This window comes from Ranitomeya imitator, chromosome 7 (assembly GCF_032444005.1).
Source record: "Ranitomeya imitator isolate aRanImi1 chromosome 7, aRanImi1.pri, whole genome shotgun sequence".
Taxonomy (NCBI): Eukaryota; Metazoa; Chordata; class Amphibia; order Anura; family Dendrobatidae; genus Ranitomeya; species Ranitomeya imitator.
Genome location: NC_091288.1, coordinates 40,086,232 through 40,108,214, shown reverse-complemented (window position 1 = coordinate 40,108,214; position 21,983 = coordinate 40,086,232). Strand labels below are relative to the sequence as shown.

Below are 21,983 nucleotides of genomic sequence, written 5' to 3'. Positions count from 1 at the left end.
ATGTGCTATAGACAAAGCCCACACAGCTGGTATGGAGCCCAAAAAGAGGAGGAGCTCATTCCAGGCTGGTCCTATCCATATTTTAATGGGATTTGATAATCCTCATATGGTTTTGTTTCTGAAGGGTGTTGTAGAAGATGAAAAACGTGGAGGCTATAGACTTGACAATGGCTTTGGACTCTATAATCTCCTTTCCAGTAGTTAGGAGTGTGTTGACACCAGGATTTTCCATTTGGTAGTTAGAAGTGTGCTTGTATCAGGCCAAGTCTTTTATCTTTGATCTATCTATGATATGTTTTGCCTGTAGACCATATCTAACCGTGTATACATTACATTACGCACAGCTCGTGGATGGACATGCAACTTCCAATGTAAACATAGCATTTTTGAGAAGCAAGATTGGCATAGTGTCCCAGGAGCCAGTGTTATTTGAAGGAAGCATTGCTGACAATATCAAGTATGGAGATAACTCTCGAGATGTCACATCGGAGGAAGTGATTGATGCTGCAAAGAAAGCGCACTTACATGAGTTTGTCATGTCTCTGCCAAATGTGAGTTCATATTACATTTCTCTTTTCATCCCACTATCATGTATTCTTAACTAATGCAAATAAAACTAGAAATTAGGATAATATAATGCATATTCAAAGGACTAAGTTAAAAATGCATGGACAAAAGTGCACGAAGTCCAAAGGCCTCTCAGTTATAATTGGAAATAATATTAATATACTAAAGCAAATATCAGATGGGTACTGTTGCAGATTTTGCATTGGGATTAGGAGCTCTTCTCTGTTAGCACATAGCACCTCTGCGTCTTTTGGATGTAACACTTGCAGATCCACTTAAATTATGCAAGTCAAAAATATGGACAGTTGAGCATATCTGAGTGAGGCTTAAAGAGATAGTCCGTTCTAAAATGATAAGTCTGCAGTGTGTGACTGCAGACTTATGAATCGCCCCAGCTCTCGCACTGCGCGCTGCGAGGATTCACCCGTTCCTGAGCTGGGAACATCGGTGATGTATGCAATGGGCATACTTCCGGCCGAAACCCGACTAGTGGGCATGGCCTCGCTCCATACACTTGTATGGAGCTAGGCCACACCCACTAGACAAATTCTGGCCGGGAGTATGCACAACGCATTCATCACCCCTGTTCCCAGCTCAGGAACCGGCGAATCCTCGCAGAGCGCAGTGCGCGAGCTGGAGCGATTCATAAGTCTGCAGTCACGCAGAGTGACTGCAGACTTACCATGTTAGACCACCCCTTTTATAAACACTACATTGTCAATGTTGAGGTTTACACTTCGAGGATAAGTCTGGATCCATGGCAGAAATCCAAGTGTTGGCATCAGATTTTTGCCACTTGTCCCCTAGTAAAATACATGTAACATTTGCCTGTGGTTTAATGTTTTGTCTTATATTGTAGTTTTTCATCTCTATTGCAAGATTACTCATTAATACATTCAGCATATGGACAAAAAACCTCCTGACACATATGGGAGAATGACAAGTTGTTGTGCTCCATATGCTGAAATCTCACTCCAGACCCTAGTCGTAGTGAGATTTTTGGCATGGGGCATGCCACTCGCCAGACATTCATCTCTTCTTGAATCAGGAGCATCTGACTCCAAGACGACCCTCATCAAGATCTGCAAGAAAATACTGGTCTTGATGAACAGGGACCATAGTGTGAAGAAGATTAATGTTTGAGGAAGACACTGTTACCACCACTTACCATCTGTTTACCCATAGCCATATATGTTGAGGTCTCTTTGACATTACTAAGGCTATGCTTGCATTAAAAAGGTTGCACACAGTCCTAGGTGACCTCACAGTGTTATACACGTCTTTTCCAGAACAATTGGAGGCTTGGCCCCACTTTTGATTTGCGACAAATCGATTACTTACAAATCAAATTTTCTGGGAAAATTTTTATCGCTATTCGCAATTTTTTCCCCCCTGATTTCATGTTCATGACGAAGTCAGTTATTTTATTATGGCCAACATAAAATATTAACACTAATATTTCCTGTTTTCTTGATGAGAACTGAAGAATTTCTAAACCACCTCTTGGACAAATTCATCAAGATTGGCCATAAAGCTCTGGATGTGTTACTGGAATTTCAACCTACAACTTTTATTTCTCATTCTTTTCACCAGAAATACGCAACAAATGTTGGGATAGGGGGATCTCAGTTGTCCCGAGGACAGAAACAGCGTATTGCTATAGCCAGGGCTATTGTAAGAGACCCTAAAATTCTGCTTTTGGATGAAGCCACTTCGGCCTTAGACACTGAAAGTGAAAAGGTTTGTAATTCAATATCTATTCTTAACAAGAAAATGAACACTGAACTATTTTATGCTATTGGTTGTCAGTGAATATTCTTTTTCTATTAGGTTAGGCATAGAAAATCTTAACCTTTTCCCAGATCAGAGCATGCCTAGAAAATACTTCTACACAGGTCAATAATAGAGCCAGTATATTGCTGCTGTTGGCCTTGTATCTGTTGGAAAGAATAGAATATTTTAGGTCTTTGTGGCCAGTGTGCAAATTGCAAAATTTCTCATTTGTTTTCATACAGATAGTAGCATGGAAAATTTAAAAATAAAACTAAAAAATGCATTAACCTTATAAACATTTTTATCCAATAATGTATTCATTACAGATTCCCATTTATCTCTTTCTTGATGTGTTCTGAGTTTCTTTAAGCCTCTCCTTTCATTTATTTCACCTCATGTAGTATTAACTTGCAACAAACTCTCTGTGAGATCTGAGGGAACATTGGGCCAGTAATGCTGTATATGATCTGTATATAGTTTGCAATTCTACATTTTGCATTTTTTATCAAGGTTTTTTTTTATAACTTACAGGAAAAAATGTTGGTATCTGTTATTCCTTCAAAATAACTTCTCATGAAGCATTGCTTCCACAGAATCATGATTACTTATCGGCATTTTACTCTGTGCTAAGATTAGCACTGGACTCAAGGCTCAGATCAGCTGTGGACTCTGAATTCTGATATGCAGTGGACTCTGTGCTCAGATAGGCAGGGGACTCTGTGTTGAGATAGGCAGTGGACTCTCTGCTCAAATAGGCAGGGGACCCTGTGCTGAGATAGGCAGTGGACTCTGTACTCAAATAGGCAGCGGACTCTGTGCTCAGATAGGCAGTGGACTCTGTGCTCAGATAGGCAGTGGACTCTTTGCTCAAATAGGCAGGGGACCCAGTGCTGAGATAGGCAGGGTACTCTGTGCTGAGATAGGCAGTGGACTCTGTACTCAGATAGGCAGGGTACTCTGTGCTGAGATAGGCAGCAGATTCTGTGCACAGATCGGCAGTGGACTCTGAAATCTGATATGCAGTGGACTCTGTGCTCAGATCGACAGTGGACTCTACTCAGAGAGGCAGTGGACTCTGTGCTGAGATAGGCAGTGGACTCTGTGCTCAGATAGGCAGTGGACTCTGTGCTGAGATAGGCAGTGGACTCTGAGTACAAAGTCCACTGCCTATCTCAGCACAGAGTCCACTGCCTATCTCAGCACAGAGTCCACCGCCTATCTGAGCACAGAGTCCACTGCCTATCTCAGCACAGAGTCCACTGCCTATCTGAGTACAAAGTCCACTGCCTATCTGAGCATGGAGTCTACTGCCTATCTGATCACAGAGTCTACTGCCTATCTGATCACAGAGTCCACTGCCTATCTGAGCACAGAGTCCACTGCCTATCTCAGCACAGAGTCCACTGCCTATCTGAGTACAAAGTCCACTGCCTATCTGAGCATGGAGTCTACTGCCTATCTGATCACAGAGTCTACTGCCTATCTGATCACAGAGTCTACTGCCTATCTGATCACAGAGTCCACTCCCTATCTGAGCACAGAGTCCACTGCCTATCTCAGCACAGAGTCCACTGCCTATCTGAGTACAAAGTCCACTGCCTATCTGAGCATGGAGTCTACTGCCTATCTGATCACAGAGTCCACTGCCTATCTGAGCACAGAGTCCACTGCCTATCTGAGTACAAAGTCCACTGCCTATCTCAGCACAGATAGGCAGTGGACTCTGTGCTGAGATAGGCAGTGGACTCTGTGCACAGATAGGCAGTGAACTCTGTGCTGAGATAGGCAGTGGACTTTGTACTCATTTAGGCAGTGGACTCTGTGATTAGATAGGCAGTAGACTCTGTGATCAGATAGGGAGTGGACTCAATTCTCAGAAACACAGTGGACTCAGATCGGTTGTAGACTCTGTTCTCAGATTAGAATTGGACTCTGTGCTTAGATCGGCAGTGGACTCTGTTCAGATCGGCAGTGGAATCTGTTCAGATAAGCAGTGGACTCTGTACATTGTTGTACAGTCCACCAGACCAGTTGCAATAACACTTTTCTTTAACATGTATTTTTTGCTTTGTTTTCTAGACTGTACAGCAAGCTCTGGATGAAGCAAGACAAGGTCGTACCTGCATTGCCATCGCTCATAGATTATCCACCATTCAAAACTGTGACATAATCGCTGTGATGGCACAAGGCGCTATCATTGAACAGGGAAATCATGAGCAACTTATGTCTCGGAAAGGAGCCTATTATAAACTGGTCACTACAGGGGCACCAATAAGTTAGATACCACCAGTTGTACATTTCAGCTAGTACCATGTCGGGACATGACATTGTGGAACTTACTAATACATAAGTATTATAGATTTTCCTCCTTCACAGACTGCACAGCACTCCATCCTTTTCTCAAAACGGCTGCTGATGGAGGAGCACGAGACCAGACCTGTCCATCAGCCGCCTCCAACTACAATGGATCATTCCCATTTGCAGTGTCTTTTCATTGGAAAAGTCTGATGGACGAGTCTGGTCACGTAACCCTCCATCAGCAGCTATTTGGAGAACACTAGTGCTAAGTAGTCTAGAAGGAAGGCTACACTAACGAAACGCCTAATACTTATTAAAGCAAATCTTCCAAAATTTATTTTGGTAAAATTTGCTCAAATCAGGCAACAGATTTGACTTAGATCAAAAGTGGCTTGATAGCCGTGAAAATATGTTTATTATATTCTATTATTATAATTATTATAAAGCGTACATAACTAAGGATGAAGCAATAAGGGTTAAAAATAATAAATAGAATCATCTGTCCTTACTTGACCTTCTCAGTTGCTCTCCAGTCCTCCGAGCCGGCGTTTGGATCTTTCGGTGCTTACAGTCACAGGTGCAATGACACATGTTACTGACATCAATGACATGCGTTGCCCTCCACGTGACTGCGAGGTTCTCTGCCCCGAAAGAATTAATGACCCACTTGGAAGACCGCGAGGCTCCGGCGTAGGTGGTGTAAAGAGGCAGGTGAGGGCTTAGAACAGATGAGTATTATGTGTTTTTTATTTATCCATTCTCAGCCCTCAAAATAATCTCTATGATTTGTGCAAATTGAATTTGGAGAAAGTTCGATTCCTTACAGATGGATCAGCTCATCTCTAATTAGTACGTATCAAATCATGTCTTCATTACATTTGTTAAAATAAAGTGGACGGCGCCTGTAACTTCGTTTAGTCTGTATACGGTATTTCTGTATAGTTATATATCTTCTTACTGCAATCAGTAGGAATATTGCATTTAATTTATTTAGCAAGAGCATCTAGCTGTGCGCGTTGTTTCATTGCAACAGTAGGATGTTGCCTCATTTCCACAGTATCCTTGGTGCATTGCGTTATGCTCGTGATGACATATGCTGCAATAAGTGGCTCTCCGACAGTTGTGTATGGTGGGAGTTGTAGTTTCTGAGCAGCTGGTAGACCACAAGTTGTCAGCCGATATTGTATAATGTGTTGGATTTCCCGGAGAACAGCACTTTGCAGCGGAATTATTTATTCTTATCCTTTTATACTGCGGATCACGTACAGTTGTCATTAAATTAGATCATTGTATCAAAACCCGCTGTTTGCTTCTTGTGTTATTTTCTGCCTGGCTGCTGGCTCATCTGCGACTATTGATTGGCTGTTTTGTCTTTTTGAAGTCCATGATCCCATCTGGTAAGTGTTTAAGCTGTTGACCTGTACATCCACAATACTTTATACTGCAGCTTTGCATATCCTAATTTGCTGCTGTTTAGAAAAATGAGCTCAAAAGGAGAAGGCAATGCATTGAGCACTCATTACAAGCATTGTGGAGCCCTTTTATGAGCAACTGAACCTCCTCTGAGAAAAAGAAAGTAATAGGTTTGCACAGTAACATAGTAACATAGTTAGTAAGGCCGAAAAAAGACATTTGTCCATCCAGTTCAGCCTATATTCCATCATAATAAATCCCCAGATCTACGTCCTTCTACAGAACCTAATAATTGTATGATACAATATTGTTCTGCTCCAGGAAGACATCCAGGCCTCTCTTGAACCCCTCGACTGAGTTCGCCATCACCACCTCCTCAGGCAAGCAATTCCAGATTCTCACTGCCCTAACAGTACATAGGAATAATGAACATATATGGCTGAGCAAAAATCCAAAAAACACCCCAAATATCTGTAAAATACTGATCAAATAGCAAGGCCTATCTATAAGTCCTAAAGGGGCTCTTAACTAGGGATGACCGGACACGTGGAAGTTTGGGTTCCGGTACCCGACCTGAATTTTTTTCCAGTGTTGGGTTACCAGAACTGTATCCGAACTTGAACAGAACCCGAACCCCATTGAAAACAATGGGGACCTGGACTTTTGAGCTGGAAAATTCTTTCTCTCTCCGAAACAGACGTACCCCATAACTTTGAACATTGTGATGGTATTCTGGGAGAAGTCCATGTTCGGAGTTTAGCACTGGACTCTAAATGTCTGGAACGAACCCTGAATTTTTTAGCTCAGCTTTGCTAATCTTTACTTTTAACCCCATATTTTTAACCCCATATATGCCAAATGAAAGATTATAAAACTAAATTTATATTGTTTATTTTAACCCCTTCGCGCCATGCGCCGTACTAGTACTGCGCTGCCGGCACTGCATTTGTGCCAGCAGCAGTATTAGTACGGCGCACCGATCACCGCGGTCTCGCGCTGAGCGCCGCGGTGATTGGGTGCGGGTGTCAGCTGTATATGACAGCTGACACCACGCAGCAATGCCCACGATCGGAGCTATCGCCGATCGCGGGCATTTAACCCCTCTGATGCCGCTGTCAGTAGGGACAGCGGCATAGAGGGGGATCGCGCAGGGACGGGGGCTCCCTGCGCTCTCCCACCGGAGCAACGCAATGAGATCGCGTTGCTCCGGTGACCCGGAAAGAGTCCCCGGATCCAAGATGGCCGCCGGACTCCTTCCGGGTCATGAAATGCCTTGGCTAGCCGGCGCCTGCTCTCAGCCAGCTAAACTGCCTGTCAGATCGTTGATCTGACAGTGTGCTATGCACAGTGTCAGATCAACGATCTGATCTAATACAGAGATGTCCCTCCCTGGGACAATGGTAGAAAGTTAAAAAAAAATAATAGAATGTGTAAAAAAAAAATAAATCCCCAAATAAAAAAAAAAACATTTCCCAATAAATCCATTTATTTATGTAAATTAAAAAAAAACAATAAATGTACACATATTTGGTATCGCCGCGTCCGTAACGACCCGCTCTATAAAACTATCCCACTAGTTAACCCCTTCAGTGAACACCGCAAAAAAAAAAAAAAAAAACAAGGCAAAAAACATTGCTTTATTATCATACAGGCGAACAAAAAGTGGAATAACACGCGATCAAAACGACGGATATAAATAACCATGGTACCGCTGAAAACGTCATCTTGTCCCGCAAAAAAAAGCCGCCATACAGCATCATCAGCAGAAAAATAAAAAAGTTATAGCTCTCAGAATAATGCGATGCAAAAACAATTATTTTTTTATATAAAATAGTTTTTATTGTGTAAAAGCGCCAAAACATAAAAAAAATTACATAAATGAGGTATCGCTGTAATCGTACTGACCTGAAGAATAAAACTGCTTTATCCATTTTACCACACGTGGAACGGTATAAATGCCCCCCCCCCCCAAAAGAAATTCAGGAATTGCTGGTTTTTGTTCATTCCGCCTCCCAAAAATCGGAATAAAAAGCGATCAAAAAATGTCATCTGCCCGAAAATGTTACCAATAAAAACGTCAACTCGTCCCCCAAAAAACAAGATCTCACATGACTCTGTGGGCCAAAATATGGATAAATTATAGCTCTCAAAATGTGGTGATGCAAAAACTATTTTTTGCAATAAAAAGCGTCTTTTAGTGTGTGACAGCTGCCAACCCTAAAAATCCGCCAAAAAAACGCTATAAAAGTAAATCAAACCCCCCTTCATCACCCCCTTAGTTAGAGAAAAATAATAAAATGTAAAAAAATGTATTTATTTCCATTTTCCCATTAGGGTTAGGGTTAGGGCTAGGGTTAGGGTTAGGGTTAGGGCTAGGGTTAGGGCTAGGGTTAGGGCTAGGGTTAGGGTTACGGCTAGGGTTAGGGTTGGGGTTAGGGTTTCAATTATAATTGGGGGTTTCCACTGTTTAGGCACATCAGGGGCTCTCCAAACGCGACATGGCGTCCGATCTCAATTCCAGCCAATTCTGCTTTGAAAAAATAAAACAGTGCTCCTTCCCTTCCGAGTTCTCCTGTGCGCCCAAACAGTGGTTCCCCCCAACATATGGGGTATCAGCGTTTTCAGGACAAGTTGGACAACAACTTTTGGGGTCCAATTTGTCCTGTTACCCTTGGGAAAATAAAAACATAGGGGATAAAATATCATTTTCGTGGAAAAAAATTTTTTTTTATTTTCACGGCTCTGCGTTATAAACTGTAGTGAAACACTTGTTGGTTCAAAGCTCTCACAACACATCTAGATGAGTTCCCTGGGGGGTCTAGTTTCCAATATGGGGTCACTTGTGGGGGGTTTCTACTGTTTAGGTACATCAGGGGCTCTGCAAATGCAACATGACGCCTGCAGACCAATCCATCTAAGTCTGCATTTCAAATGGCGCTCCTTCCCTTCCGAGCTCTGCCGTGCACCCAAACAGTGGTGCCCCCCAACATATGGGGTATCAGCGTTCTCAGGACAAGTTGGACAACAACTTTTGGGGTCTAATTTGTCCTGTTACCCTTGGGAAAATAAAAACGTGGGGGCTAAAATATCATTTTCGTGGAAAAAAAATATTTTTTATTTTCACGGCTCTGCGTTATAAACTGTAGTGAAACACTTGTTGGTTCAAAGCTCTCACAACACATCTAGATAAGTTCCTTGGGGGGTCTAGTTTCCAATATGGGGTCACTTGTGGGGGGTTTCTACGGTTTAGGTGCATCAGGGGCTCTGCAAATGCAACATGACACCTGCAGTCCATTCCATCCAAGTCTGCATTTCAAACGGCGCTCCTTCCCTTCCGAGCTCTGCCATGCACTCAAACGGTGGTTCCCCCCCACATGTGGGGTATCAGCGTACTCAGGACAAATTGGACAATAACATTTGTGGTCCAATTTCTCCTGTTACCCTTGGGGAAAAAAAATTGCGGGCTAAAACATCATTTTGTGGAAAGAAAAAATGATTTTTTAATTTTCACAATGCTACATTCTAAACTTTAGTGAAACAATTGGGAGTTAAAAGTGCTCACCACACATCTAGATAAGTTCCTTAGGGGGTCTTCTTTCCAAAATGGGGTCACTTGTGGGGAGTTTCCACTGTTAAGGCACGTCAGGGGCTCTCCAAATGCGACATGGCGTCCGATCTCAATTCCAGCCAATTTTGCATTGAAAAGTCAAATGGCACTCCTTCCCTTCCGAGCTCTGCCATGCACTCAAACAGTGGTTTATCCCCATATATGAAGTATCGGCGTACTCAGGACAAATTGCACAACAACTTTTGGGGTCCAATTTATCCTGTTACCCTTGGGAAAATAAAAAATTTGGGGCAAAAAGATCATTTTGTGTGAAAAATAATATGAAATTTTTTTTACGGCTCTACATTATAAACTTTTGTGAAGCACTTGGAGGTTCAAAGTGCTCACCACACATCTAGATTAGTTCCTTAGGGGGTCTACTTTCCAAAATGGTGTCACTTGTGGGGGTTTCCACTGTTTAGGCACATCAGGGGCTCTCCAATCGTGACATGGGCTACAATCTCAATTCCAGCAAATCTTGCATTGAAAAGTCAAATGGCACTCCTTCCCTTCCGAGCTCTGCCATGTGCCCAAACAGTGGTTTACCCCCACATATGGGGTATCGGCGTACTCAGGACAAATTGTACAACGACTTTTGTGGTCCAATTTCTCCTGTTACCCTTGGTAAAATGAAACAAATTGGACCTGAATTAAAAATTTTGTGAAAAAAAAGTTAAATGTTCAATTTTTTTAAACATTCAAAAAATTCCTGTGAAGCACCTGAAGGGTTAATAAACTTTTTGAATGTGGTTTTGAGTACCTTGAGGGGTGCAGTTTTTAGAATGGTGTCACTTTTGGGCATTTTCTGTTATATAGACCCCTCAAAGTCACTTCAAGTGTGAGGTGCTCCGTAAAAAAATGGTTTTGCAAATTTTGTTGCAAAAATGAGAAATCGCTGGTCAACTTTTAACCCTTATAACTCCCTAACAAAAAAAATTATGTTTCCAAAATTGTGCTGATGTAAAGCAGACATGTGGGAAATGTTGTTTATTAACTATATTATGTGATATAACTCTCTAATTTAAGGGCATAAAAACTAAGAGTTTGAAAATTGCTAAATTTTCATAATTTCCGACAAATTTTTGTTTTTTTCACAAATAAATGCAAGTCATATCGAAGAAGTTTTACCACTATCATGAAGTACAATATGTCACGAGAAAACAGTGTCAGAATCACCAGGATCCATTGAAGCGTTTCAGAGTTATGACCTCATAAAGTGACAGTGGTCAGAATTGTAAAAATTGGCCCTGTCACTTAGGTGAAAACAGGCTTTGGGGTGAAGGGGTTAATATATTTATAATTATTGGTATTTTCTTGATTTATACAATATTTCCTTGTTGTTTACCCCGTTGTGGGTATTTTGACCTTATTTTTCATGATGACATAGTCTTGTATGAATGATGGCATATAAGAAAGCGGCATCCAGAGAAAAGTAGCATCAGTGCCAACACTGTATCGCGTCCTTGGGTGTAGACTGGTCAGAGCGTGTTCCATGCACCATACCACCAAAGACAGGTCACTGTTTCGGACATAGTTTAATTTTTGTTTCATTGCTGCATCTGAAAATCAGAGCAAACATTATAAATAAACCAGAGATAGAAAAATATTTATTTTCCAAATACATAGACACTAAAGTTAAAAAATCCATTATAGCAGTTGGGGAAACTAAAAGGGACTAAAAATTGCATGATTGGTCTTGATTCCAGACTGAACACTAATGGGAGGTTTCAGATGGGACAAGCTACCTATGAGATAAAGTAGTCTCGTCCCCAATGGTAATATTCACATCAAGTGGTGAGGAGATGGAGGAAAGTTCAAATTGCATGCCATATTGCCCTATTGGCATTTTATATTTCATCTTTTGGTTTGTGGATTAATATGGGACAAAACATAATCAAAGAAGAACTAGATGACAAAATACATGTTCCAAGAATTTAGTGTTTCCTTTACTTTTAACTTTAGCCTACCCTTAAAGAGCATTTTTAGGAGGATTTAGGCCCCCGAATGGCCATCAACACATAATCCAAGAACTTTGAAGGAGTTATGAAAGAGGGAACTTGGCAAGTTTAAGATCTCCAATCGAAATTAATGGAGAGACAAAACCATATATGCTTCTCCATTCCCGACAGCACACATTTGTCCCCGTTCTCAAGATAGATGTACTGTTTAATCCGGCATCTATCTGACGGTTATAGCATATTCTATTTACATGCCATAAATGTTCCATATGGAACCACCCCTTTAATGGTTTATTTTGAGTTCCTAAAAAACATTGTACATAGAAAGTATTAAAAACTGTCAGGAAAAGTAGTAGCAAATTACCTATTTGTACATAGTTTTCTCCATATTCGTCTTGAATGGTCATTGGAAGTTTTCGCCAGATAGCCATGCGCTGTTCTAACACACGTTTTGGATCAGATAGTGGCGTTTTAAAAAGTCCAGGCTCAATACAAGAAACTTTAACTCCAAACGTTTTCATATCTCGCCTTAAAAAAAAGAACATTCAGATGATTAACGATCAGAAAACAAAAAAGTAAAATAAAGTCATGTTTTCCAAGATCAACATTTTCACATTTTAGCTCCAAATTGCTTCTACAATGATATTACCATAAAGTTTTAGGATAAAGGGGTTGTCTAATGAGGACAACCCATGTCGATGCATATTATAAAAACATGATTCCAGCGCAGCTAGTAGCTCTATGCTCATCCACCTGGGGCTCATACACCGGCCTCGCCCTGGCCTCACATCAAGGAAAATAGAAAAAATTGGAGTCCGGCTCAACAGGACTGGATTTTCCTTTTCTTTTTCAAAAGAAAATATAGTGCATACAGAAGAAAAATTTACATGGTCGACATGACCCAGTTGACGCATTTCGACTATGCTAAGCAGTCTTTCTCATGACAATGCATACTATTAGCCAGAGCTGAATACCACTGCAATCAATGGCGTCTACCCAGAAGGACTCGGCGTCTACACAAATAAATGATCATTTACAGTATGCTTGGTCAAGGAAAGAGTATATGATTGCGGGGAAGTATGAGATGATCTTATGTTGGGAGAAGAACTTGACTGATTGCTGGAGATCTTCCATTGAAGAACATTCGTGGTGTAGCTGACTTTTTAGTACAGGAATTTAGATTATATCTAATGTAAATTCAACTTACCTTAAACTATCATTAAATCCTTCAACTCCAAATTTAGATGAAAAATATCCTCCTCCACTTGCTGCGACTCTCCCACCGACACTAGATACATTGATGATCCTCCCTTTAGCTTTCTTGATCAAGGGTAGCACAGATAACGTGACGTGTATTAATCCTAATAAGTTCACTTCAATTGGTGCCCTTATATCATCAATTGTCAGCCAATCAATTGGAGCCAAAGTTCCCATTATCCCCGCATTGTTCACTAGCCCCCAAAGACCTAAAAAAATAAAATTGTCAATTGTCAAGAAATTCAATGAAAATGTTCAGTAATTGGGTCATTTCCAATTTATCACAATTACCATCAGCATACTGGGCGAGACACTAGAATATGTGATCCCATGTAAGCAATACAAATAGTAGCAGTGTCAATTAATACAGTTTTCTATTAATATAAATTTATCATATCAATGCAAATGTTCTAGCACATAGTGAGTCCAACCGCCATTGCCAGAACTCGCCAAGCATCATGAATAGCTTTTAATATTGGGAAAATCCCTTTAACTCCTAGACTGGAGAGCAAATCCCATGTAGAGGACAGGATAGTCTATGTAATGTTATAAACAAGAATGTTCTCATTTTTATGACACAAAACAAAATATCTTAACATTTGAAAGGATTTAAAAAAAACTAGGCCTCATTTTTCAAAAGTGTCTAAAAGAAAGATTGTCTTTGTTGCCCATAGCAACCAATCGGAGCTCAGCTTTCATTTTTAAAAGAGCTCTGGTAATATGAAAGGTAAACTGTGATTGGTTCCCAAGGACAACAAAGAGATTTGCTCTATAGACAGTCATTAATTCTAAAGATAGGATCAAACAGAAGTTTTTAAAAATGGATTTTAAAGCGAATTTGGGTTCAAAAACTACATAAAAATGCTTAAAATATTTTTTTGAATTATCGTAGCTTCCAAGTGATGTTTGTGGTAAATATAAAAACATGATGAAATAACAACATAATGGCATTATGGGCATGTTTCTTCATTAAAATCAATAGAAAGTGTATCCAAAAAGTATTTGAAGCTGTTTTTTATGTGGAATTTGGAGCAGAATGGACTTTGAAATCATCGTCAAAAGCTCAGTGTGCATAAATCCTAAGGAGGGAGACCCTCAGTTTCCGAGGTCTATTTCTTAACTGTGTAGCAAAGAAGGTTCTAAGTTATAGTTCTCTCAGGAAAATAAAGGACCCCATTTTGATTTTCACTTTCCATGTATAGACTAGACTACCTAATGCTCATCAGAGAAAAATCTCATTCTCTAAGTTTACTTCAAAACTTTTGACACATGATAGCAACATATCGGAAGTATTAATTGTGTGTCCTGAAGCTGAAATCCCACTGGTTACTGAAACGAAGGGCCAGAATCTTTCAGCTGAGCAATGTGCCCTTTCATTTATGATCTCTCCTTGGAGAGAAAGCAGAGTGGTGTATAGGTTCATAAGAAAATATCTATGGGGTCAAATCATCAAAACAGGGGTAGTGCACTTAATGAATTTGGTGCATTTTCTGAGTAGCATGCGCCTCCGTGCGCAGCACTAGAAATGCTTCTAGGGACTGGAGGAGCATTTCTAGCACACAAAACACTTTGGATGAATTTGCAGGGCGAGTACGACAACGCCCCATCCTGTTCTGGCTCCTCCCCAGCTTCTCTGATTTATTCTGATGTGAAAATGCCAAGAGGCACAACTCCCTGTTGCGAAAAATGTTGTGACTTTTCATGGCTACTCCAGTGCTCCCTCCATGAAGACTGGTGTACAAAATAACAGTCTTAAGGTACCGTCACACTGAAACGACGCTGCAGCGATATGACAACGATGTCGATCGCTGCAGCGTCGCTGTGTGGTCGCTGGAGAGCTGTCACACAGACAGCTCTCCAGCGACTGACGATCCTGAAGTCCCCTGGTAACCAGGGTAAACATCGGGTTACTAAGTGCAGGGCCGCGCTTAGTAACCCGATGTTTACTCTGGTTACCAGGGTAAATGTAAAAAAAAACCAAACACTACATACTTACCTTCCATGTCTGTCCTCCGGCGCTCTGCTTTCCTCTGCACTGCCAGCGCCGGTCAGCCGTAAAGCAGAGCGGTGACGTCACAGAGGACACGGAAGGTAAGTATGTAGTGTTTGTTTTTTTTACATTTACGCTGGTAACCAGGGTAAACATCGGGTTACTAAGCGCGGCCCTGATTCAGCGATGTCAGTGGGAGATCCAGCGACGAAAGAAGGTTTCAAACGATCTGCTACGACGTACGATTCTCAGCGGGGTCCCTGATCGCAGTAGCGTGTCAGACACAGCGAGATCGTAAGGATATCGCTGGACCATCACGGATCGTGCCGTCCTAGCGATCAAAGTGCCACTGTGTGACGGTACCCTTAGGCTCCGATACATCAAAGTGATTACACCAGAATTCTTTTGTAAATTACGTTAAAAATTTACAAAATTTTTACATAATGTGTATCTGGTGCAGGATGGGGTCAAAATTGGGGTGTGATGCCACATCTTGTCTAATTTATGTTGAGCTGTTATGTACCCTACACCAGAAATCTAACTCCCGGCACTGACTGGTATAAGATTTGTGCTAATGCGCAAACTCCTCTTAAAGAATCAGGAGCATCTGAAAAATGACGTGTGCCTCACCACAAATCTTACACCAGTCAGGGTCTGGAGTAAGATTTTCTGGGAAGGTACATCTCTCAATGAAGGCATGTCTGACTCCATCACGCTCCTTCATCAAGGCTGGTAGACTCCAATCTTAATGATTTGGGGCCTCAATGAATCGGGACCTATGAGTCTGTAAGATGCTAACCTCATGACTTTAAAGGGAGCCAAGAAGAGCTGATCATAGCCAAAGTGGCACAGTGGTGACCTGTGCACGTCTGCTCCCCCGTTTTAGCGATCGATGGCTGGTCTCCAAACCTATACCCCCACCTATCGAAACATCTGACATATCCGACTCTAGGTATCTGAACTAACTTGCCTTTTTCTCCAACTTCACTTTTCACCCACTTAGCGACTTTCTTTACATTATCTTCATCAGTCACATCCAATAATATGATCTTAACGCGTGATGTTTCTCGTTTTAAAGCCGCTGCTCCAGATTCGGTAAGGCAAGTTGCCAGAACTCTGAATCCTTTCTTGTCAAATGTTCGAGCAGCAAAATTCCCGAAGCCAGTGTCACAACCGGTGATCATAACATATTTGTCTTCAATGCTGCTAATTTGTAGACGATCCCGTATTTTCCACCACAGATAAAGGAGAACGCCACAACCAAACACATACAAAAACATCTTCTCACGTGCCTTATTTACAGTGTCCTGTAATACAAGAGGGGTGGGATCATTTAGAGGGGAATTACATTACAACGCTGAAGATACACACACACACGTATATATATATATAGTTTTAAGCAGATGGTTAGGACATCAGCTCAGTGAACAAACCACTACAGAGTTATTTATGGCTATACACCCCTAGAAGCGCTTGCATTATACAGGACTGCAGTAAAATGCAACTTTTTGTGTTTAATGTGACCTGTCTGCAAGATTTACTTCTATAATGTATCACCAGAGCTTTATCATCCCACTAGTTACATTTTCAATCATTCCCTTGGTATAGCCAAGTGTTGCAGCAATTAATCAAAAAACAAAGTTTAATATCTCTGCATGCCATATTTAAATAACCCTGACTAGTCAATAAGGCAGCGACTCATCTAGAACAGAAAAGTCAAAAGCCAAAAACAATCGATGCTTCCTTGGTTATTTTAACGTTGGAGAAATTTACGCAGAATATTATGATTTTAATAATCATCATTATATAGATCACATTTAATGCAGATGACTTTGTATCAGAACTATGGGCTGTAGACATATAGCAATTATAATATTAATTATTTATTATCGTTTTCCAGTTTGTTTGTAAAAAAAAATGTTGACTGCCTGTGATTTTTTCATAAGCTGTCCAGAAAAAAAAAGTTAAAGAGGAATTAAACTTTGTTTTTTTGACAAATGCTGCAACAATTGGCTTTGCTAAAAGAATGATTGCAACCTAAGAACACCTCTGCGCCCAATTCTTAATTTGCGATTTATGAGTCACTTTTATTATTTTATCTTGCAGTATTTGCTGACGTTTTTGAGCCAAATACGTCAAAATGGCGCACATGCTTCATGAATTCGGTGCAGAGTCAACAAATGCTCTTTATTTTTGTCTTTAACCAATCCTTCAAAAAAAAGTTTAAAAAAAACTTGCACCAAATTGAAAACTCCTCCAGAAACCTTACTTCAGGCAGGAACTGGAATGAGATGTGCCCCAAGAATGTAACATCTGGTGAAAGTGAATCTGTCTGAAACATGTGTTTATGTAAAAAGGAGTCAAAGAAAAATAAAAAAGGCTTAAAACAGAAAATCAAGTTACAATGTGACGCAAAACGTATAGAGAATAAGGTACTAAAGTCACTAAAAAGGAGCAAATTACTCCAGAAAAGTGGAAAAACAACAATGATGAATAGGGGCCTGTGTGCTCTAATACGTATGCATATCAACAAATCAGTTTTTTGGTGAGAAATGTCCTTCAGGGTTTCAACTTGGACCAAATTGTTAGAGTTAGCAAATGACAGATTTGCACCAAGTGTAAATTCAATAGGTTTTCTATCAGTTTTTTTGGAGCATAGTTACAGTTCTGGGTATAATTAAGTTATAAAGGACAAAATGTTTTAGTATTGGATGAAGAACACTGAACCAACTCGTACAGTAATCCAGGGCCTAGCCTCCTTTTCTATAGGGGGCCATCCATTTAAAAAAAAGACTCTTGGTAAAAATTGGAAATCCATTTCAGCCCAAGTGTTTCTGGAGATTTTAAGGGATTATCATAACCGAAATGTATCTAAGTCCCAAGAAAACGGGTTTAATGCTTCCTGTGTCATTGGAGTTGACCATCACTTGCACAGACAGTGCATAGTTAGGCAGTCATGCCCGTGGTTTAATTTTACATTCACGCAGATGATTAGGGACCCAGTTCTAGGGATTGGTGATGGGCCAATATTGATAAGATGACCCCTTCAAATGCAATTTGTCATCAAAAAATGACCTACTTCTTAAATCAAGTTTTAAAGTTCAAAGAATATTTCAAAATTTTATAGTAATTTATTTTTTCATATGAAATTGTACATTAAAAAAATGTTGTTTTTTTTCAATTTTCACACTTGCCACTTGGGTTGTTCCAACACTAGATAAAGTCTGACCCTATCTTTTGTTTTTATGCGTCTAATGAGCATGTGCAAAAGGTCATCGTGAAGGGAGGGGAAACAAGGAGAGTGAGCACGTATTACGCATCACATATTATAAATGGAGGGTTCTGCGGTATCTATGGTGTATAAAAATGTTACTTACCTACCACTATAATCCTGTCTATGATGATACTAAGGCTGCTGAAAAGTCTTCTGTAAAAAAAATAGGGAGTGTGAGTCTGAAATAGCCCCAGGAGCCAGAGTGAAGATTTCAAGATTTCTATTTTTTTATACGGTTGTGATATGGAAACAAATATCAAAAAGAAAAACAAAAAATGAAGAATAAATACCTGATATAAGCAAGAGATAATTTTCTGATGATAAAATCTCACTAAGAAATAATACAATGCCTATGGTGCAGTATTATAAGTGATGTGACTCGGCTCCAGAAGGGCTGAAGTTTGATAATGTCTTGTCTCATATACAAACACCTTCCTGTGTTTGGCTAAGAAGTTACGTGAAGATTTACAACGTTTTCTAAAAATAAGATGGTAAGTTGTGTAATACCACAGATTTCCCTTCTGAGATGAAAAAGACATGTTACAAGTCCAGCCCCGATTGCATAATAACAAGATATATGAAGCGATAGTTTCAGCACTGCAGAACTATGGGAAGCATGATAAATGATACTATATCTCTACAATTCCCATGGTTTGCCAGTTGTTGATCCTGGACTTCTGATAACCCGGCACTTGCTTCCAGCACAAATCTGCAAAGCAATCTGGTATTAAGAAAAAGCAGAAGACTGGACAGAAACAGCCAGTTGTGAGACTTATTATTACAAGAAATCTGGCAATGATACCGGAAGGTCTCTATACTAAGGATTGCTCAGTCCGGTTCAGTGGTCACTCCTGTGCGATAAGAGAATTGCTCAGGGATCCACTTCCAATATCATTAGGGGAAGCAGCTGCTTAGTCACAAAGTGGGTCAGTCCTGCGGTGAGGTCTCCACTGCAGATAACAATACAAAAGTATCAGGACATGCCTTTTAACCACTGAACTCAGATGTTCCCTTCAATCTGTTAGTGATATTAAATGGTTGGAGCTGCAGCAACTCGGTCACCAAGTGGGAACCATGTAGAGTTACTGTAAGCCCGGGGTCACACTTGCGAGTGCAATGCGAGAAACTCGCGTGAGTCTCTCGCATCAATAGCCGGCACTGCCGCCGGCACTCGGGACCGGAACCTGTGGCTTCATAGAAATACATACACTTCTCCATCTGGCATTTGGCTGATGAGTTTGGGTTTGGCGAATGCCAGTGGAACGTTACCTCCTTGACTGCATTGTGTCAGATGTAAAGTTTGGTGAAGGAGAGATAATGCTATGGGGCTGTTTTTTAGGGATTGGCTTAGGCCCCTCAGTTCCAGAGAACGGAAATCTTAAAACTTCAGCATACAAGACATGAATATGACCTAATGCACAGAGGAAGGTCCATCAAGACATGGTTTGGGGAGTTTGGTGTGAAAAAACATGACTGACCACACAGAGACCTGACCTCATCCCCATCCAACATCTTTGTGAGAAACTAGAATGGAGATTATGAGCCCGTGTTAGGGCTGGCGGAACGCATCGGGTATATTTAGATATTATTATTGGTGCATTTGTTTTTGTATGATAGAAAACCTTCAAGGAAGAGTGGAAGCTGTTATGGCTGCAAAGAAGGAACCAACTCCATATCAATATCTATAGAGTCAGAATGGGATGTAATAAAAGCTCCTATAGATGTAACGAGGAGGTGTCCTAGTACTTCTGTCCATATATTGTAAATAGATGGATAGAGATGTTAGATAGATAGATATGAGATAGACAGACATATAGATAATACTTAGATAGATAGATAGATAGATAGATAGATAGATAGATAGATAGATAGATAGATAATGATTATACATAACAGTTTATTTTGGAGCATTGCTATAAATATTCATCCAGTATATACAGTATAATATGAATACTCACTTGTGGTTACGGATAACGTTCAGCAGACAAGTTCTTCTCTCTGCAGGCAACTTCCTTTAAACCTCTTGTGGATATAGTAGGCTGGCTTTATGTCTCAGTGTTACACAAACTGGTAAACATTAGGTCAAGACAAGGTGTGATTATTTTGCATCATAACAGTTACTAACACTGGCACTGCCCAATAATCATCACAGACTATTTGTGTCTATGCAAATGACTTCCTAATAAATATTTCCTCATTATTTATACAGTATATATGATTAACTTGAGCTGTTACTATTGTGAGGCTGTGGCCTCTGATACAGATAGGGGGCGCTGTTTGTTCTCTCCAGAATGTGCATGCAGACGGATGAAGTCCATAGGTATGCATGAGAGTCACGGATCTCCGGTCCGGGTTTTCCCAGGTGGCTGAAGGCCACAGGTTTGTGTGTGTTTAAAAGCCCTGCAGTAAGGGGTATGGGTGTGTCAGGTGTGCGAGGTGCACATCAGTGTCAGTCTGGTGTGTGCTGGTCTGCAGAGTGCATGGAGGCCAGCAGAGCCAGCACCCAGGGCAGCTGAATAGCCTGGCACCCGCAGTGTACACAGAGATGCAAGTCGTCCATGGTACTGGTCTTGGATGTGGACAGTCCTGTGCCCGGAGGTGGATGTCCTGTGCCCGAAGGAGTCGGATGTGGGCAGTCCTGTGCCCGGAGATGGATGTCCTGTGATCAAAAGAGTACTAGCAGGTGCAACGATTGCAAACAGGTGGATATGGTGCCCGGCTGCTATCCAGAGGATATCCTGAACTGTGCACGACTGTGTGAGTAAAGAGTCTGTAAAGAGACTGTGATACAGCGATGCAGGATACCCACGAGAACTAGTCAGAGGAGGGCTGGCGTGTGCAGTGTCTGCAACATATGAGGCTGTGTGTATGGAGAAGTATAGAGACTGTGAGATGGCGTGCGGTTGCCCAGGGAAACTGGACAAGGGAAGCCTGGCCTGTTTACGGACCGCAAATCTAAAGCCATGTGATATGTAATGCTTTGAACCGGTGTAAACTGGTCACTGATAATATCCACTGAAGTTATATGCATTTATGTGAATTGGACTTTAATGCTGTGAAGAAACACATTAAAAGAGACTTTTGTGTTTGAATTTGTGGGTCACTGCTTCTTCACTGCGTACGATGCTACTGCAGCTTTACACTATATACATTTCATTTTAGGTTTTTGCTGTAAGATCTAATTGACCTGCTGCCTTAAGAACAATTCCATAGAATCTCGATATTATTTCCCCCAATTAGCACCTAGTCATTTCTATACAGATAACACACTGACAATCACTAACTTGCTGTAACAACTACTACGCCTATAGTGGTTGAAGTCTTTGTTAGAACTTGGAATAGCTCTAGCAAAGGGGACTTGTCACTTGCTTAAAAAAATGTAGTTGCAAAAATCCCTGAGCTCCTTTGATTCTGCAGCTTTTACTCTTTGTGCTGTTACAAAATCCTGAGATATTCATATTTATTGCTTTTCGAAGACAATACGTGAAATCTCTGCTTGTAGTACAACTGGGAGTTTCTTCATAATCTTCTCTGGGGGACATGCGCTTTATCTCCTCCATCCCACACACTGCCAATATTACAGCCCGGAAGGGTCTGATACTGCTAGACTTCTAGATACCGAGCTGTGATTGGCAGCATGTGGGCAGCAGGGGTAAAAGCATACAGACCCACAAAAGACTCTGAAGAAACAGTTGCACTACAAGCAGAGATTCCACATACTGCACTCCAGAAGAATGTAATGTAGCCCTACGATGGAGCAACAAAGCACAAAATGGAAAAAAGGGGCAGAATCAGGGGAGATCAGATATTTTTATAAGGTATTTAACACAATTTTGGGGTTACGTT

The 21,983-nt window shown here is 40.9% G+C and overlaps 2 protein-coding genes across 5 annotated transcripts in view; one reads left to right on the top strand and one right to left on the bottom strand.

The window, feature by feature from the left end:
- The window catches only part of LOC138644553 (bile salt export pump-like), a 121,465-nt gene extending 115,529 nt beyond the window's left edge, over positions 1 to 5,936 (top strand). The window contains exons 26-28 of the mRNA XM_069733084.1: positions 345 to 551; positions 2,161 to 2,307; positions 4,420 to 5,936. Of these exons, the coding sequence (XP_069589185.1) occupies positions 345 to 551; positions 2,161 to 2,307; positions 4,420 to 4,620 (555 nt within the window). The 3' untranslated portion in view covers positions 4,621 to 5,936. The remainder of the gene's footprint in view (positions 1 to 344; positions 552 to 2,160; positions 2,308 to 4,419) is intronic.
- A 2,824-nt stretch (positions 5,937 to 8,760) lies between these two features.
- DHRS9 (dehydrogenase/reductase 9) lies at positions 8,761 to 20,233 on the bottom strand. 4 transcript variants are annotated; one of them, XM_069733085.1, is made up of 6 exons: positions 20,096 to 20,158; positions 18,241 to 18,290; positions 15,834 to 16,170; positions 12,824 to 13,082; positions 11,981 to 12,144; positions 8,761 to 11,217 (listed from the first exon to the last, which is right to left on the bottom strand). In XM_069733085.1, exons 3-6 carry the CDS (start codon positions 16,141 to 16,143, stop codon positions 11,000 to 11,002), a joined length of 951 nt encoding a protein of 316 aa, XP_069589186.1. In that variant the 5' UTR covers positions 16,144 to 16,170; positions 18,241 to 18,290; positions 20,096 to 20,158; the 3' UTR covers positions 8,761 to 10,999. The 4 variants fall into 4 exon arrangements, with proteins under 4 accessions (XP_069589186.1, XP_069589187.1, XP_069589189.1 ...); XM_069733088.1 differs by having other exon boundaries at positions 10,903 to 11,217; positions 18,245 to 18,290; positions 20,096 to 20,139; XM_069733086.1 differs by lacking the exon at positions 18,241 to 18,290 and having other exon boundaries at positions 9,531 to 11,217; positions 20,096 to 20,233.
- Positions 20,234 to 21,983: the final 1,750 nt, after the last annotated feature.